General features: G+C 37.1%; 2 protein-coding genes across 2 annotated transcripts in view; one reads left to right on the top strand and one right to left on the bottom strand.

The window, feature by feature from the left end:
- rca2.1 (regulator of complement activation group 2 gene 1) overlaps positions 1-7,443 on the top strand; it is a 39,952-nt gene extending 32,509 nt beyond the window's left edge. Inside the window, exons 24-30 of the mRNA XM_063016079.1 lie at positions 296-369; positions 458-637; positions 1,162-1,341; positions 2,009-2,185; positions 3,582-3,623; positions 4,367-4,403; positions 6,096-7,443. Coding sequence (XP_062872149.1) covers positions 296-369; positions 458-637; positions 1,162-1,341; positions 2,009-2,185; positions 3,582-3,623; positions 4,367-4,403; positions 6,096-6,174 — 769 coding nt within the window. The 3' untranslated portion in view covers positions 6,175-7,443. The remainder of the gene's footprint in view (positions 1-295; positions 370-457; positions 638-1,161; positions 1,342-2,008; positions 2,186-3,581; positions 3,624-4,366; positions 4,404-6,095) is intronic.
- An 854-nt stretch (positions 7,444-8,297) lies between these two features.
- Positions 8,298-18,476, bottom strand: atp6ap1b (ATPase H+ transporting accessory protein 1b). Its single transcript, XM_063015176.1, has 10 exons — positions 18,391-18,476; positions 17,030-17,156; positions 15,824-15,898; positions 14,768-14,958; positions 14,575-14,606; positions 13,928-14,013; positions 12,551-12,792; positions 12,201-12,251; positions 10,425-10,662; positions 8,298-10,097 (listed from the first exon to the last, which is right to left on the bottom strand). Exons 1-10 carry the CDS (start codon positions 18,474-18,476, stop codon positions 9,888-9,890), a joined length of 1,338 nt encoding a protein of 445 aa, XP_062871246.1. The 3' UTR covers positions 8,298-9,887.
- Positions 18,477-18,806: the final 330 nt, after the last annotated feature.

Genomic DNA, 18,806 nt, shown 5'->3' with positions numbered 1-18,806 from the left:
ATTACATGTTGGTCAGGTGATTTTTTTTCCAAAGAAAGTATGAATAAAAGAATATAGACTCTTGAGCTTGTTGGAAATGTAATTTCAAAACCATGGACATTTATATAGAGCCCTCCTCCTCCTCTGCCACTTTAACTGCCTCCACTCATGGAAAGGCTTTCTACAAGATTTAAAGTTCAATGTTACTATGTAGGACTTCTGAGATTAGGTAGTTAATGGCTCATTTTTAACCAAACCAAGTTTTTGTTTACCCACAGATGTTGGTTGTTTATTAAATAATAAAATCTGTTTGCAGTTATCAGCTTGTTGGACAAAAAACTCAAACTTGTCAAGAGTCAGGTTGGGATGGGAGAACACCTTTCTGTGAAGGTAATGCAAATTTTCTGTAAAGATTTTATATTAGAATATCAAGAAAATGCTTCAACACTTGTTATAAATAATTTCATTTTACTTTTAGTTGTGAGGTGTGCAAACCCTCCTGCCATAAATAATGGAGATTTTCAACCTCATGCTGAGTTGTATGACTATAAACAGCCGGTCACATACTCTTGTATGGATGAATTCACTCTTATTGGAGAAAATACATTATCATGTTCATCTAATGGAACTTTTGAACCTTCTCCCCCTGTGTGTTTGGGTGAGTTATGCTGTAAGACCTTTGAAAATATAAACGAACTACATGACGTAAATATATTGTGTGTGGACACCACTTTTAACTACAGCCTCTTGTACATCTGCACATTAAACCAGGCATTATCTGGCAATTTACCGGCTTTAGCACTTTGTGTGAGTCGAAATGCTGAGTAAACATTGCTATTTTAGTCTTGGGACTTAGTACTATTGTAGGGAAAATATTGTGTTGGTTTATGTGTAAAGAAGAGTTTACGGGGTAAAAAAAACCTTTTTTTAATAAGCACAGTAAAGACATGGCATAAAAAGTTGGTTGTTCAGCTGGGCAAGTTTCTTTGTGCACAGAGGCTAAAACAGAAAAGGCCCTTCTCTAATCTCTTACCATGAAATTTAACACATATCATTGATTTGATGTATAACTAATGTTTATAATTAACAACATTTGTGTACAGTTATTTACTGTGTACTGTGTGTAATGAACAGACTCCACAAATACTTGATCATCTCTATTTCTGTTTTCTCTTTGTCCAGAGGTGTTTTGTGATGCACCTAATATAGTGAATGCATTTAGAACTGAAGGTAAAAGACCACCTTATAAATACAAAGACTATGTAAAGTTTGAGTGTGAAGATGGCTACAGAATGATTGGGTCTAAAACACTGGTCTGTGAGGAAAAGGGATGGGAACCTCAACCTCTTCCAAATTGCACCAGTAAGATTCATTCATTATTTTAATGCTTAATATTTGGTCTTAACAGTGTACAATAATGTTTACACTTATAAGGAACATGTATGCCTGTCTCTGGAATTAACTATAACTGTTCTTTTCCTGTGAATTATAAATCGAAACATGCTTCTTTCATAGCTTTATGATTTTTTTAAATGTGCTGGGTTAAATAGACATTACATTTATCTTTCCATTCAATTATCATGTTTTTTTCCACTGTGTTGTTCTGGTCAGTATCACAGTGGGTTTAATGTCCCCAGAACCCCTGGGCATAATTCTGTAACACACACTGAACAGGACGCCAATCCAACAGCAGTCTAACCCCCTCACCCCCACCCCCCCCTTCCCCAGACATAGCCAATCGTGTCTGTATGTATACGGTCGATCGGCTGGTGTCACCACTAGGAATCCGGTGCTCATTATTTAAATAATATAAAAGCGTAAAAATGTTTTAAAAATGTTTAGCTAATTTAGCTAATTTAGTTTTTACTTTTTTTTTAGCAAAGTAAATCAGTAATCTTTAAGCTTCTTCCTTTAGTGTCATGTCTGTATTTAGACAAATATGCAATAAAGAAATTTTTACACACACTATACAGTATGGAGCATCACAAGGCAAATTATTAAATATTTTTATTCTCTCCTCTTAATCCAGAACCAGGTTGTGATGCACATGATATACAACATGGATTTATAACTGAAAAGTATTCACCTCCATATGAATATAATAATTTCATCCAGTACACATGCAACACTGGCTACATAATGTCAGGCTCCGATACCCTGCAATGTACGGAACACGGATGGAATCCACATCCTCCACACTGCAAAAGTAAGAATGTTATGTGTTTTTAAATGTAATGTCAATGTTCATTGTGCAGTCCAGCTAAACATCTGTATTTTCTCTGTTTGTACAGTACTATAGCTAGTGGTTGGGAGGTATTAGGTTAATATTTGGGTTTGTCTTATTATTGACATTGACCTTAAGAATAATCAAGGTCTGTCAGAGGACATCTAAGTTGCAATATTAGAGTCACTGAATATTTTTTGCACTGACCTTGTTCCCACAGTCTGTGAACAGGTAGCTGTGGCTATGTCGCACACTGTGATAAGTAGCTGTTAATTCGGTAACACCAGTTTTGTCCTTTATCAAGGCACCAAAATTGCCTTGGTTTGTTGGGTGTTTTTTTTTTTTTTTTTGGTTGTCCAAAGCAGTTTAATCCTTGTGTTTAATCAAAATTGAACTGAGCATATGGAACAGGTAGAAGAAAGTGTATCGTCGGGGATGGGCTGTAGCCATGCACTGTACTTTTCATTTTCCATCCAGTCATTATTCAAGAATGATGAACGTTTCATTTTCTTTTGCCTAGCCTATCAGATTCAGGAGACTGAATATTTGTCCTCTTTGTCCTCCATCTCTCCAGTCATCTCAATGGCTGTTAATCAAAAATAACATTAGATAAATAGTAGATACAGTGCAATTAGCTTTCACAGTTATATAGCAAACAAGCACTCTCAGGCAGCTAAATAACTGATTGCCTGGTGAAAACACGTGGGAAGCAACCACGGGAGGTTAAAGAAACTCCAGCCCATTGAAAACTGGGACATTAAGTGTCCGTGAGAGAGAATAAATATTCCGGGACTGACTTTTAAAAAGGGCAATCCTGGGAAAACCAGGACAGGTCACAACCATTCTCCTCGATAAGTATCTTTGGTGCAGCAAGTAAGCTAGTGTTAGCCTGGCAGGCCCACCTTCATCAAATGTATTTAAGATATTAGAAAATAATTAGTGGTAGTATAGTAAAATATATATTTAAAAAGATATTAACAGATATAAAATATAAATTAGATTTCTTTTTCTAAACATGACTTGAGACTTGAACCTAAAATGATCAGGCTCAGCTTGGTGACAGGATAGCGACATCTTGTGGGATGAGGCTTGGCTACAAAGCTAGTCAAACAAGGACAGTTTTTTTGGTGTTACAAATACAACATAATACAATGCAAACACTATATAAACTTAAAATTAAGATTTTGTGACTTAACTAACTAGTTGTTTAGCTGATTAGCTAACTTTCACTAGTATAGCAACACACTGTAATCATCAATGCTAATAAAAGCCAGTAACCCTCAGATGAATTAGTGTTTACTAAACACTGTTTATTAAAAATGATTTCACCTCAAAAAGTACCTGTTTCTAATTTTGATTATTGTCTTTTTTTTTGTAGACATCTGGATGTATTTTGTGATTGCACTTGTTATTTTACTGGGTAAGTGTACTCTGACAAACAGCTGGATGATTACATCACACACATGTACATTATCATCCCAGCGATTTTGGAGCATCCAGTACAGATGCTAAAAAATAAATTAGTAAATCACACTCTTCAAACATTAGTTGTTGTGAATAGTGTGTGTTGGATTCAGAATTGTGGTTACGATAACCGTTGGAAATTTGGATTAAAAAGATAACACCATTTCAACACTGAGTAGAATCCTATTTGCTCTCGGAACAGCCTGGATTCCACAAGAAGTTATGTACATTCCTTTGATTCTGGTCCATGCTGACATGATTGCATTTCATCAATATGGTAGATCTGACAGCTGCACATTCAGGCTCCAATTTCACTACATGTCAAAGGTGTTCTACTGGACTCAGATCAGATAACTGTGAAGGCCAATAAAGTACACTGGTGTTATTGTTATGTATATAAAAAGCAGTTTGGGATGACTTGTGTTTTATGGCAATGCCCATAATCTTGCTGTTAAATGGAAACAGGATGTAACAAATTTGCAACCATGCTCCTGTCTTAACTTTTTGGAACGCAGGAATTAAATATTATTAGCATTTTTACATACTGTCCCAACTTTCATTGCCAAATTGACTGTCTGGACCTTTTCGAATTTTAATCACATATCTTTGTACTAGACTTGAGTTTATGAATTTAAATGTATCACACTTATAATAGTGTACCTGTCAATCGAATTAAAGTCTGTGTTTGTCTTTCTGCAGTTTTAGTTTTAATAATTTATTTCTTCAAAAGAATGAGGTGAGTTCCAGTTTTTATTTACTGAGTGTACTTAAAAATGATCCGTTTACTCATGTTTTATTTAAAACTAACAATATTTCTGTATCTTAATGGCATGCCTAACTGCATGAAGTGCAACTAAAATAAGTATCATCTGCATTCAGATGAGTGACAAATTAAAAAACAAACAAACTCAAAAGCTTTAATAACAAGTAGTTCCGACCATGCAATCTAATCTGATCGTGGTTAAAATGCTTTTTTAATAGCACAATTGGTTATATAATACATACACATATGGTGAATAAATCAGACAGTATGACAGTATAACTGGTTCGTCATACTGTTGTAGCACTTTATAGTTCAGACACTTTACATGATGATTCATGTTAATATTTTATTTATTATAAATACCATGGTCAAAGACATCAGAAGCATACATTTACCTTTCTGAATGTACAACATGATGTGTCCTGCTTTAAATTGCTGGTAAATGGGTTTTTACCTTTGGTTGAGATGTTTTGGGTTCATATCTCAAACAAGCCCATACTGGACTTTTGGCTTGCAGGTCAAAACAACTTTACTCAGGAAAAGTGTCCACTGTAAATGAAGATGGAGAGTAATAGCATCTCACTGTTCTGGTAAGAAAAACTAAAAATCATCTAAATGCGTAGTAGTTTTTCAGTTTAAAAGCACCAGAGTAAGAAAGGATGTGTTTAATGGGAGGGGTGTGCAGTTCAGTATTACATTATTGGTGTTGTTAAGATGAACTTTAGCAAGTGTTAAATTCTGCCTGAATGTGTTCTTTTTCTTCTTTTTAATGGGATATTTGTTAGCTTGTGAAAATGACTATATACGACTCTTTTTAATGTTAGTTATCAGTTGGTTAATCATTACCAACATTAGTGTAGAGCACAGACAGGATTAAACTGACACACACATTGTGCTTGTGTGATCTGATTGTAATCAGTAGCAGTGCATCACATAAATTATATTTACTAGGGGCTACTATCACTAATTTACGAAAACAATGTAATTAACCAGTTAATCTGACAGTTGTAGAAATGTGTTTTTCCAGAATAAACAGCATACAAATTGATAACATATTCATTTCTGTGCAAACATCTAGAACGTTTACTTTGCTGACATAACATCACATCTGCTAAATCTCTTAATAATCTAACACAGTTGTAAAAAGTAATTTATTTCTAACATTTACATACTTCTGTCTCCTTCTTTCTTTCAGTATGACTTGCTTAGATCACTACTTACTGTTGGATTAAAGAAACTGTCACGTGTGGCCATTTTTATATTTAAAAAAGTGTAAACGTTTAAAGCTTAACTTTAAATTTTCCATAAATAATTTGTAAGAAAACACCATTAAATAATGGACCAAAAACATCACTGTGACTGTAGCTTAAGGAAAGAACAGTCTGTAATTCGACTTCCAAGAATCAATACAAATAGTAGTGTTTTTTCTACAAACTGTAATGCAATTGGTCCTGCTTTACTGTTTTTTTAGACAAATAGGGATTCTTTTATTTTGCCTTAACTAAACTTTTTCTAAACTAATATTAATAAATAGTTGTGAAATGCAAATATTAAAATTTTTACCAATAGTTTAAATGCAAATACCTACCATAAACATCTGCTTTTTATAAAATATCTTGTTTTATAAATTATAATAATTGTGGTATGCTTTAATGTCTCTTCTAGGACCAAAAGACCATCATCTGAGCAAACTTTGTGTCCTCCAGCTTTTCTTAGGTTCAGAGATGCATATTATGTAAATTAGATGTATCTAATTCTCCTGTTAAGGTTGTGGATGACTCTGAATTTTGGCCATGTCTTAAACCACACACAGATGTATGAACAATTAGTGCACTACTAGTCGTTAGTGCTTTCAGTCAAATTAAATAACATAGAGAACTAAAACATAGTTACCATATAGTCAAATCCAAAAGCTCATAAAGGGGAAACTAAATTAAACAGCGTTGTTAAAACATATCTCCCCGTTGAGCTTGTCAAGTTTGCCTTAACCAACAACATGCTTGTTGTAAGTATGGATAAATGTTAGCATGGCTTAGGACTTGTGTGCATCCATTAGTATCTAGTTGGGGAAACCAGTTGCAAGCAGTAAAAAAAAAAGTATATAAAATCGTATATAAAATGAGATTAACACTAGATGCCTACTGTGTGGTTACAGGAGATTTTGTATGTTTTAGCTCATAATCTGAGCTTTTTCGGTTTGTAATTTCTGCTGCCTTTCTTTTTCTTCCTTTTTTTGATTGTACGCGCTGTGCCAAAGTTAACTCTGGAACTCTGTAATGATTTCACGTTACTTTTTAAATGTTTTAAGTTGACTGTGTTAACACTGAAGAGTTTCTCAAATCAGTTGTTTATATTGCATATTTAATGTTACTTGTAAAGAAATATGTTATGCTGTTTTAATTGTTTATTAGCTATACAAATTAAAAGGCTGAATGACACACGTCCATGTTACAGTTTCTGTGGTTTACTATTAGCCATGTAATTTGTAAGTACAACAACTAGTGTTTTCTTAACTATTTGGTTTAATGACTTAACTCAGAGCTCTAAAAATGCAGGTTATTTCTGACTATTTTCCCCACATCTTTTTTTTTATTCTGTTAGCAACAAGATATTTGCTTAAACAGCAATTTTAAAAGAATTTGCACACTAAAATGCCTAAATGTTATATGAATGTTGATGTGTTTGTGACTGAGAACACATTACCATATTGGATTTCATTACTACTTATGTTTTTTTTTTTTTTTGTCATTTATGACATTTTTGTCCTTCACAAAAAGCAGTTCTAGGTTAAATATTAGAAAATAACATGATGTAAAAGTAAAAAAAAATGTATTAGACTTTTTTCACGCTGCCTTTTCTACAAAAAAGCCAAACGTGACTGTTCATCTTTAATTCTGTTCAAATGCCTGTTTATGATTGCAGTACTATACTCAAATCAGAGAGGATCCTGCAGTACTAATCAATAATCTGAGCACTTAATCACCAGTAACAAATAAAAGTATTAAAAACATAATTTCTTTGTTTCTTTTTTCACCTGGGGGGAATGAAATGTTTAACCACTTTAATTATTGAACATACTTCCAGCGCAGGTATCAATTTAAAATACACACACACACACACACACACACACAATGTATTTATATTTTTTTACCCAAACAAAAGAGCAGGACTTTTTGTTCAAAACCAAAATAATAGGGGACGATTATATATGTTGAACATGTATACCTAAAATGTAAAGGTTACAAAAATACATTTACATAAGTTCTAGAAATAAACACTTCAGACTGCACCGAGTTTAATTACATAATTGTAAAAACAGTGACAATTGATTGGAAACATTTTACGCATTTGGTAGCAATCAGTCTCTCTGAGCTTTAGTAGCTAAAGTAAGAGAGAAGCCACTTCAATAAAATCTTGGGTCAACCTAAAAACAGTTTGTCAAGTTGAATGGGACAAAATTAATTAAATAAAACACCAAATTAAATCTTTAAGATAAGATAAACTTTTGCATTTCTGTGGGGTTGAGGTCAGGACCTGGGAGTTTTTTCACACCAAACAAACTTTAGTCACAACCTGTCGTTATAGGTTTTGCTTTGTGCAGACCAGTCATGCTTTAAAAAAAACTGTTGCCAACACAAAACAATGACGTTGACCTGGAGTGTTGTGGAGTGTTGTGCTTTGGCAATATTTTATTTTGGATTAAAAAATAATGTTTGTTCAGACCTGAATGTTTGACGATGTGTTACATGACACAAATGGGATTTTAGTATTAGCCCAATTCAACCCTAGGATCATATAGGATGCTCATGTCTCACTCAATGACTAATGTATAACATACACACACACAATACAGATGAGTAACAACGGTTATTATTACTTTAACGTTTTTATTCAAGAGCACTTCTGAAGTACAAGAAAACAAACTGTTTAAGGACACTTTGGTGGTGCATTGACACTGAGACATCTGTTAAGAAAAAATGTTAACGTTGTACAATGCATCCATTCCAGAACCCTTGTTCAGTTAAACAAGCATTTGTTGGATAAGAAAGCTCAGGCTTTTAATTCCTTGTTCTGAAGATATTTAGGTGGGTTTGGGGCCAGGGCTCTGTAAAGGCCACTGAAGTTCTTTCACACCAAACTCATCAAACCCAGTTTTGTGTACACTTTTCCACAAAGTTGAATGCACGTGATGTATGTTAAACAAGCAATTGTTTATACAATGGCAATGGATATGGCTAAAACACTGGAACTTAATCACTGATGTAAAAAAGGAAATAAATAATAATAGACCTCCAGAAACCTTTTGTTTGTCATGTAGATTAAAAGAACAGTTGCATAGTCCACCTTAAATATGGATATAAGTTTATTTCTAACAGTATGAGTTTATAAAACTGCTCTACAGTCTCGTCATGAGTTTTGGCACAAGATCTTAAAAATAGAGTATTAATGCTCAGTATAAATAACACTTAGATAAAGTGTTTCCACATAACCAAATATAAATAAATTCATATCTGTCCAGTTTGGCAATTTGGTAATATCAAACAAATGTTGCTGCATCATTTTCTACAAAATGATTCAGGATAAGCCAGAAAAGACTGGACAAATGGTCTCACTGTTTATCATGCAGGAAAAGAATGATGTGTGTCTGAGTCAACTTACTAAAATCAGTGTAGTGGCAGGAACTAGAAGGTTAATAATTCATTAGTAAGAGCAGTCTGGGGTGTGTCTTTTTGAGTTCTTATCCTGTTTAATAAAGGAATTAATGTCATTGTCATTTTTACCACTGCTTCATCCTGGTCGTGGTAGGTCTGGCTTTCCAGAAATCACTGGGTGCAGTGCAGTAACACACCCCGGGCAGGATGCCAATCCATCGCCCCCTCAGACATAGTCAATAACTTACATTTATGGCATTTAGCAGACGCTTTTATCCAAAGCGGCATATGGTTACAACCAATTACAGTGCAAGCATCTGGCCCAACAATGACAAATCGCCAGTGAATCAGCTTGAACCAGCAACCTTCTGATTGCAGGTTCAGTACATTAACCACTGAGTCACCACTACCAATGGAGAATATAAACAGCTAGCAAATTTAATCACTAAACCACCCAAGCCATAAATTAAATTTTAAAAAAGCCTCAATAGCCATAACAAAGCTTTTTTTTTTAATTTACAAACAAAACGTGACTGTTCTCTTAAAATGAATTGATAATTTATCTAAAAAGAAAAATTATTCTTCAGCAAATCTGGCTTTTCAGTATAAAGAAAAAAGAAAAAAAAAGGTACAGCAGTATAAAAACTACCAAAACATCTGATATCTTTCATACTGATCAAGTTGTACAGTGTATAAAATAATCACTGGACCATTCCTGCTACCAACCAGAAATGCTCAATAGAAACAGCTTTCTGATACAGTCTGATGATAAAACAGAGCACAGTGCATCTTCATCTTTGGCTTTTTACTCATTCTGAGGCACTGAAATACTCGGGCCTTTAGGATCGTCGAAGCGGTCCATGGTGTGCAGCTGCATGATCATGTGCAGGCCATAGGTGAGTATGAGTACCATGAGCAGAGTGGTGAGAAGCCCCATCCAGATTCCTGGGGTAAAGAAGCTGGAACAGTCGCTGGCATATGAGAAATTACCTCCAGTCACGTTGAAGCCCTGGATCTGGTTTTCAAACAACACAATGAATTAATTTAAACATTCCATTATATTATTCTAGGGTTCAGTTTCATTAATTTATTCATTCATTTATTTATTTATTCATTCACACATTGCCTTGGCCATCCCCCTCACCCCTACACATAGCCAATCGTGTTTATGCAGACATTTGACCGGCTGATTGCACTGCTGTGGATTCGAACCCTGGATCCCAGTGGCAGCGGGCTAGTGTGATTAATCATTGATCTTTACACTGGCTAAGACTTTTAGAAAAAAGCATTAGCCAAATGCATCAACAAAATTAGTTCCATTTGTTTTATATAGTTCCGTTACCTGAAAGTCAGTGAAGAAAAGATTCCAGTGGTTGGCTAGGTCTGTAAAGTTGGATGGCACCAGCAGTGGACTCTCAGCGCTGCTGACCTTTTGGCAGTGAAAGGAATACTCTGCAGGGGCATAGATACCATGACTGGCATTAAATGTGGCTGTCTGGCCATCAAAGTTCAGCTCCACCTGCTCCATGACCGTCCAGTTACGAGCAGATACTGGAAAGAACTTCTTGCGCATTGAGAAGCTGAAGAATAAAGAAGAAAGTTTTGTGTCAGTATACGGAATTTGATTGGTGACTTTAAAGCAACATCCAAATGAGACTTTAAAAGGCCAAACAGTGGGCTATGACCCACTATGCACTATGGGCTATGACTAAGTGGAAAAAACTACAAATGTCAGTAACAAACATCAGCAGTAAGGAACAGTGGTTACAAGAGTAGGCTTACTGACAGGAATAGACACCACACCGGAAATGACCCACTTTGAATATAATCTAAATATTGCAGGACAATAATGGAGGTAAATCTATAGTAATAAGGCCTGTGAAAAAAGCTGAGCAAATGGCCATTTAGCTATCAACAAATATGTCAACACAAATTTGGCAATGTTTCTTCAGAAAATTACATTTTCCCATACACATTGTGCTAAAATGATTAAATTATTGTTTGGTGAAGCTGCGGAAGGCACCTTACCTGGTTCTAGTGTGCATTAGTTACTACATTTTAATATTATTTAGACAGACTAAGAAGTACTGTGATTTCTATGCCACATTCAATTTATATTTTTAATGAAACTTCCAACATTGCAGGTCTTGAACCATCCAGGTCTCAAGCGGCTCTATTTCAACGACTAAATCTGTTTGGTGGCAAATGGTGTTAGACACCTCTCAAGGCCTTGTGCAAAGTGGTACGACAAAAACCCAAAACAAGCCCATGGCTTTAATGGCAAAGGAAAGTCTGTAGCTGTTCAAGGCTGGCTAACAAAAATAACAACATGGACTGTGCTTTGCATCATCCCCTGCCATCCTGCTATTGGTGGATTTTAAACCAGCCTTGTAGAAGCCATCAGAATGAGATGTTGACCCACAGTTTCAAACCAAGCCAAAACTTGTTCACTGGATTTTTTCTTGGTTGCAGCAGCACTAAATTGGCTGTCGGTGAGCATAGCACAGGCGAGATGAGCGATTTTGTCTGCTGGTTAAGGCACACTGAAACACCGGCCTAATTGTATGAGCTGCACACATCAACCAAATGATAAATCTGATAATAATTTTTTTTTTTTAATAATATCCACTTTTTTTTATTTTATTTTTTTATTATTTTTCTCCGAATTTTCTCCCCAATTTTTCTCCCAATTTTTAGCGCTTCCAATCTGTCTTCCGCTGCTAACAGGCACACCAGACCTGCATCCAAGGAGAGCACGCCGCTGCCCCACGCCTTCTTTACACGTGTACAGCCCTCCTCTTCTCGTCCGTGCATTCTGCACGGGCGTCTCTTCTGCAAATCAGGGTCCCTACACAGCGCATGAAGACCCACCCACCCACATATAGTCCGGTCCCCCACCCTGCAGGCACTGCCAATTATGCCCGCCAGATGGCGCCCAGCCGACCGGTGGCAACACCGAGCCTCGAACCGGGAGGTTCAGAAACTCGGTGCCGGTGCGTCAGTGGAATATCCCGCTGCGCCACCTGGGCGCCATAATATCCATTCTTGATATTATGGAAAATGACCATCCTCATTCAGAAAGTATGTTAGTATAAACATTTACATTCTGAATACTTACGTAAGGCGTAAAGACCGGAAATTCAGCACATTTTGGTAATTCAGGACGAGTCTGAAAAAAACAAAACAAATAAGGGGCAGGGTTTAGGTCAATATTCACTACATGTTACAGACACTATATGGTCAACTGTTTGTGGACACTGCTTCTAATGATACAATTTGAACTGGAATAAGTATGAACTCCTAAAGACACTCCAAAATCTACTGGAAAGCCTTCTCATACAATTGGAGACTGGACCAATCCCTATAATAATGCCATGGTTTGGAAAGAGACGTCCCAAGCACATGGTCGGGTGTCCACAGTTAGCAGAACCAGCAAAGCATCTGTAAATATTCTTCAAAGCTTCTCACCTGGACAGTGTTTCATCACAGCTGGAACCGGTCAAATTGGCGGTGCTATTAAACGTAAGGGCACCGAGGTCGAACCATTGGCTGTTATCATAACTGATATTCAGAAGATCAGCCCAGAGCAGGATACATGGGACATCTTGGGTAGCGTTAAAAGTCACTGGTGGTTTGACGGCTGGTGCTGGTGGCGCCTGCAGTAGCGAGCGGCCTGAAAAGACATTAGCCATGTCCGAGTCCTGAATCACCTACAGAGGACACAAGAGAGCACAGACGTGACTTCAGATTGCAGGAAAACCATAAAGGTAGAATGATTTCCCCCAAAATACAATGTAAAGTCATGACAAGGCCATAAAAAAATGTTCAAACACCCAACCCTTGAAACAAACCTGAAATATGTACACATTTCACTAGAACCTTTATACATTATCATTATACAGCAGGAATGGTGTAACCTTGCTGATGTGCCTTGTTAGATTTACACCAGCTTGCCAGTCAGAATTCAAGCCACGTGTACTGTTGTCTTATCCCTCTATTTTAAAGCGAGAGTATGTTGTACAGGCTGCAACTCCTTTATAAAGGCTTTTTATGCTTGTTTAGAGGAATGGTCTGACCTAGACAGGGTGGTTTCAGGGTGGTTGTTTCTCTACTTCTTCATGATGGCCTTGTACAGAGTGTATTTCCATTTTGTGCTTCGTGTTTCACAGGTCCTGAGGAACAATAATCACCTCCTGCAGTATATTTTGATTGTCTGCATGGGTTTCTTCATGTTATTGAACAGCCATTTCCAATAGCCTTTTGTCCTCCAGGCCGCCCATGGAGGATGGGGGTCCCTGCTGAGTCTGGTTCCTCTCAAGGTTTCTTCCCATATTTTTAAGTGAGTTTTTCCTTGCCACGGTTGCCCTCGGCTTGCTCAACAGGGGTTTTTGGTCTGTTGGTCCTGGAGTCTGTAAAGTTGGTTTAAGACAATGTCCATTGTAAAAAGCGCTATACAAATAAAATTGACTTGACTTGTGTATGTGAGTGAGTGAGTGAGTGAGTGAGTGAGTGAGTGAGTGAGTGAGTGAGTGAGTATATGTGTGAGTGGTGCCCTGTAATGGATTTCCACCCTATTTTTCCTGCCTTGCAGTGGTTGGCACTGGATCCAACATCATTCTGACCAGGAGTTAGCAGGTAGTAAAATGGAAAAGAAAAGAACTACTGCCCTAAACCCCTGCATATTCCATAGACTGTACAAAGACTGGCAAATCAATTTCAATACTGGTCGTCTATTAACACCAGCCATTATAGCCTCCCAAAAGTGATCTGTTTTTGTATACATGACAAACATAAAAACATTGGGTTAAGAATGTGAGTTCTTTAGTAAATTGTGGTTCTACTTACATGTGAGGGTTTAAGTCCAGTATAAACAGCAGTGTAAGGTACACTCCGATCTCTCAGCTCACTCAACACATAGCCAATGGTCTCATCTACCAAAAGAGAGTGATCACACATGAGAGTCAAAAAAATAAACTAACAATTACTGTTTGCTGCTTCAAAGTGGCATAACACAAAGGCTTTTGCCCTATTATCCAAAGGTCACAAGTTAGAGCAGAGACTATGCCATCAGGCACTCTTAGTTGTTACCATGCTGGTTAATTAACCATCAACTAATAATGGTCGGTTATCAGGTAAAATAATTTGCGGACCGCCCCACCTGGGGATTAAACCCAGGACCATCTTGCTGTGAGGCAACAGTGCTATCCACTTAGCCACTGTGCCGCCCCTACTTATAGTACAGTAGCTACACATGAAAAAATGTAAATAATATGATCCAATAATAACCAGAATGTCAGAATGTGATTGGTCCATAAGTTTTATTTTAAGATGAAAAGCACCTCACAGGCACTTGCTCACTTGCCTTTATCAGTAAGAGTTTCTCCACAAATGGGAGCACTGTACTGTAGTTTCTGTGATGGGATCATCGTTATGAGTGCAAATCGGTTTTTAAAACAAATTTTACACGAAATATGTATTAATAAACAACTCACCATTTTTCCTGAGGAGCTCTTTTGACTGGGCACTGTCAAACAAATTAAGAGAATATTTACATTTCCTCAACCCTTCTGTCAATTCTATAGATATTTAAACACCACAGGGGCAAAAGTATGTGTCACCATAAGAAAATATTGCATGACAATGGGACACAATTTTGTTTCCATTTTGCAAAACAATGTGCTGTACCTGCTGGAGTACGGAAGTCTGACAACAATCAGAGATGGCTGGGAGCTTTTTAGCTGAAGCTCTGCAAGTTCTGCTGGTACCAGATTAATTGATGGGATGCCAAGTTCCTGCTGGAAAATTTCCTGCACTGACGCAGCAGCAGTCCAGGCCAGAGCTGGCAGCACCAGGGAACTTGATGCCTGCAATGCGGACTGGTAAGAGAACAAAAAGTTTGGCTTATTTTTTATAAGATTTTTTGGGTACATGTCATGTCTGTGGTCCAAATATGTATTCAATGTTAAACATTACACTTTCAAATCACTTTTGTAACACAAAACTATCCAACAGCAAAATGTAAAGACACCTATGTTTTTTATGTTCTAAACAGTCAAATGTTTACACATGTAAGGGACATGCAGGTCTGGAAGATTTGAAGTATTCTGTAATAGTTCTTTTTTTGTGACTAAAAGTTTGGAACACTTAATTATTATTATTATTTTCTTTTTTCAAAAAGTAGTTGTCAAAGTGCTGTGGTGGTGCAGTGGGGTTCTAACCTATCCTTCTTTCAGGTACAGCCTATCAAGTATGTTGAGACCTTGGTCAGGCCAATGACACCACTGACATTTAAACCCAAGCAGTAGATCCTTACTAAAAGCTTTTGACTAATACAAAGGACAACACACTTCTGTCTATATTTCTTCACAAGTTGTGCTGGTATCCTAACCAGACAGTATAAACTTGCTGTTGTATTGACAAGGAGGTAATTCTCCATCTGGCCTTTCCTTCCTCAGACCTGGCCAACTGTGTCTGTTAATTACCTGACCAATTTGAAGGCACATCAAAATTGATAGAGATGTTCAGTGTGCTTTCACACATAGCACAATCATATTTAATTTTTTTTAATTTTTGAAGTTGGTCAAATATTAGTTAAGTGTGTAAAATCATATGCAGAAAATGTAGGTTTGCTGCAGTGGTTGCACCTTCTGCTCACTTCAAAATGATCAGAAAAACTATTATGGCCAGTGGTGTCTAAATGTTGGAGAAAACAGTAGTTACAATATGCTTATACAGGCTTACCTCTAGGTTTTTAAATACACTGTCTTCTTTGTTTCCGTACACTCCACCATATGCTGTGAAATCATCTACACTTAACTGCACAAAAAGCAGAAACAGACTGAGTTGAGTACATATCATAGATTGTAAAACTCTCCAGGAAATAATGCTGGGCCAAAAATATATTAACACCATTTTACCATATTTATATGATTATAGAGTTTGTATGTTTCAGTCCTTCCCACTGCTAACAGGTGAATAAAATCAACTGTATAAAATAAATTATAGACTTCCTTTTTTATTTCAACATGCCTTTCTTTATGTCTGGGCACAAACAAAGATCATAAAGTTATGGGTTGATAATTTTAAATTGAGAAACTTCAGTGAACTGCACAAATCCCTGCCTACAACTGTTGATTATGAGCAAGGCCTCCACAATTAAGATCAGTGCCTGACTTTACCCCATAGGCAACCAATCAATCTTGTGGAAAGACTTTCCAGAGGTCATCATGGACCTTCCATGAAAGCAGTATTAGCATCAATGGGGAGTACTCATGTTCTTGAAAGTAGATGACCAACATGCTTATGGTCAGATGCACACATGACTTATGGTCATTTTCCAGCATGACTGTGCTGGTCCTCAAATACATGATTTGATGAGTTTGGTTCAATGGCCTGCAGTGGACCTTGATCTTAACCCCATTTGGGATAAAGTGAAACATCAAGTGGAGGCTATTACAGCCACAAAGGAGGGAGCGAACCATAAGTGTTTGCATACTTCTGGCCACATTAAGAGAACACATGGGGAGAACATTCAAACTCCACACATGCAGACTCCACACAGAAAGAACACAGACCGCTCCACCCAGGCCCTTCTTGCTGTGACAGTGCTACCCACCGTGTCGCCCTGTCTCCAAATATTTAGTATAGAATGTGCAAACAACAATACAATACAAATAACAATATTTAATATTAATTATTAACATCAGTTTTGTGGTGCTCTTGATCTTGAGCTGCTAACATAACTTGAGTTTAGTTTATCTACACATTACTCTTTATAGCCTGGTTCCCCGAAATACTGTGTGTGCTAATTCTGGTGTGTCCGATGGAAACTCTAGGAGGAAGTGAGACGTGGAGGAAGTGTCTCAGAGTCACATTTTACCATGATGACCAGATCAAGTATGAATCTACATATCAGAAGGGGAAGTAAGCCTCACTGTCATCACCCACCTCATCCTGAAGAAAGAGCACCACATTGTGTTGAGAAGCTGGCAAGGCTGATTTCAGATAGGACATCAACTTTCCACCTGAGACAATCTCACCAGCTGATAGTTCAGACAGTGTTGGCAAGGTGTACCTACATAAAAAACAGAGCATTGATTAAATGTTCCAGTATTACATATCTGCCATGAATTCTATTTCAACATGTCTGTCATGTAGGATTTGGGCAATACTCTGGATATATAATGCTGGAGATATTGTAGAGTTTTGGTATTCAAAACAAGTTATTTTTATTATTATTTTTTTGCACAATGCTACTATTTGCACTTCTGGTAGATGCTTACTGCATTTTGTTGCCTTGTAACTGTACCAAGCAATGACAATAAAGTTGAATCAATCTATCTATATTTATCCATCCAATAGAACAAGCATTTAAACTGTTAATAGCTAAGTTTTAAATAGCTTAAATGAAAGAGCGCCCAGGTTCCGCAGCAGTTTAAAAAAGTCTGCTAGCCCACTGCCCCTAAAACCCAGATATCCAGGATTTAAATCTCAGTGGTGCTATCAGCCAGTTAGGTGTCTGCACAGACATGACTGCCTAATGTCCAAGGTGCAGGGGATGGTCGAAACAACCAAGCATTGGGAGGTGCACTTGTTTGGCAAAAAAAAAAACTGTGCCAAGTTTATTGAACCTTAGTCGGCTCCACAGTTCCAAGATTTAAGTCCAATACTGTACAGCACCTTCAGTAGGTCATGGAATGGGATTTGGCTATGCAGTCAATCGCACTAAGATTGTGCAGTTCAGTGCATTAGTGTGCCCTTTGAGGGACTGGTGCAGTGAAACTTCTGAAAATCTAAGATTTGTTCAGAGTTTAATAGACCTTACAAGTGTTGTAGCCTAGCGGTTAAGATATTGGACTAGTTAGCAGAAGGTTGCTGGTTCAAACCCCACCACTGCTAGGGTGCCACTGTTGGACTCCTGAGCAAGATCCTTAACAATTAAATGATTAGACTGTATACTGTAAGTCGCTTTAGAAAAAAGCATCTGCTAAATGCCAAAAATGTAAAGGGTCTAATGGGTGCAGTCAAACTAGCCCTATTTATATGGTCAGCAGCTGTAATTACTCACAAGCAAGGAACAGTATTTATACTACATATATTTATAATCCAAGCTGCTGTGTACATTTCTGACCAAGCAGGTTTTTAGAAAAACTAGAATACATTTATAAAGTAACTTTCTGGAAAACTCATCTGTACACATTATTTAGTCAGAGAAGTCAACACTGAAATCACAAGACTGCCAAGACATACACATTCCTTATGACTGTATTACATGTAACCATTAAAAATTACATTACAAAATAACATACCCATCGCTGGTCCACAGAATTAAAGGCACTTGAGCTTTGCATGAACATATAACTGAAATTAAAAATAAAAGTGTAATTACAGCCATTTCTGATGAACGAACACACCAACTACTAACTTCCGTAATCCTTTAACCACGTCACGTGAGATATGCTACGGGCAACACTGAGGTTCAATCTCAAATCATTCTTACACACTTAGTGCACAACAAAGTGCGTATAGAGGGCTTTCCATCGTACCACAGCTAGTGTGCTACTTTAAGGTCTGTAGCGCCATTTGGGATCAGCCGTGGTTGTCATGTGAGAGTCTGCTGACAGGGTTAGTTCATGTGAACAACAGCGCCGCTGATTTACAAGTAATGCAAATTAAAGGGAAGTATTTGAAATCTGCCAGGATATGCTATACAATCTGTCAAATG

Source organism: Trichomycterus rosablanca, chromosome 19, assembly GCF_030014385.1.
Source record: "Trichomycterus rosablanca isolate fTriRos1 chromosome 19, fTriRos1.hap1, whole genome shotgun sequence".
NCBI lineage: Eukaryota > Metazoa > Chordata > Actinopteri > Siluriformes > Trichomycteridae > Trichomycterus > Trichomycterus rosablanca.
Note: the sequence above shows the minus strand (reverse complement) of the source record. Positions and strands in the feature narration are given on the sequence as shown.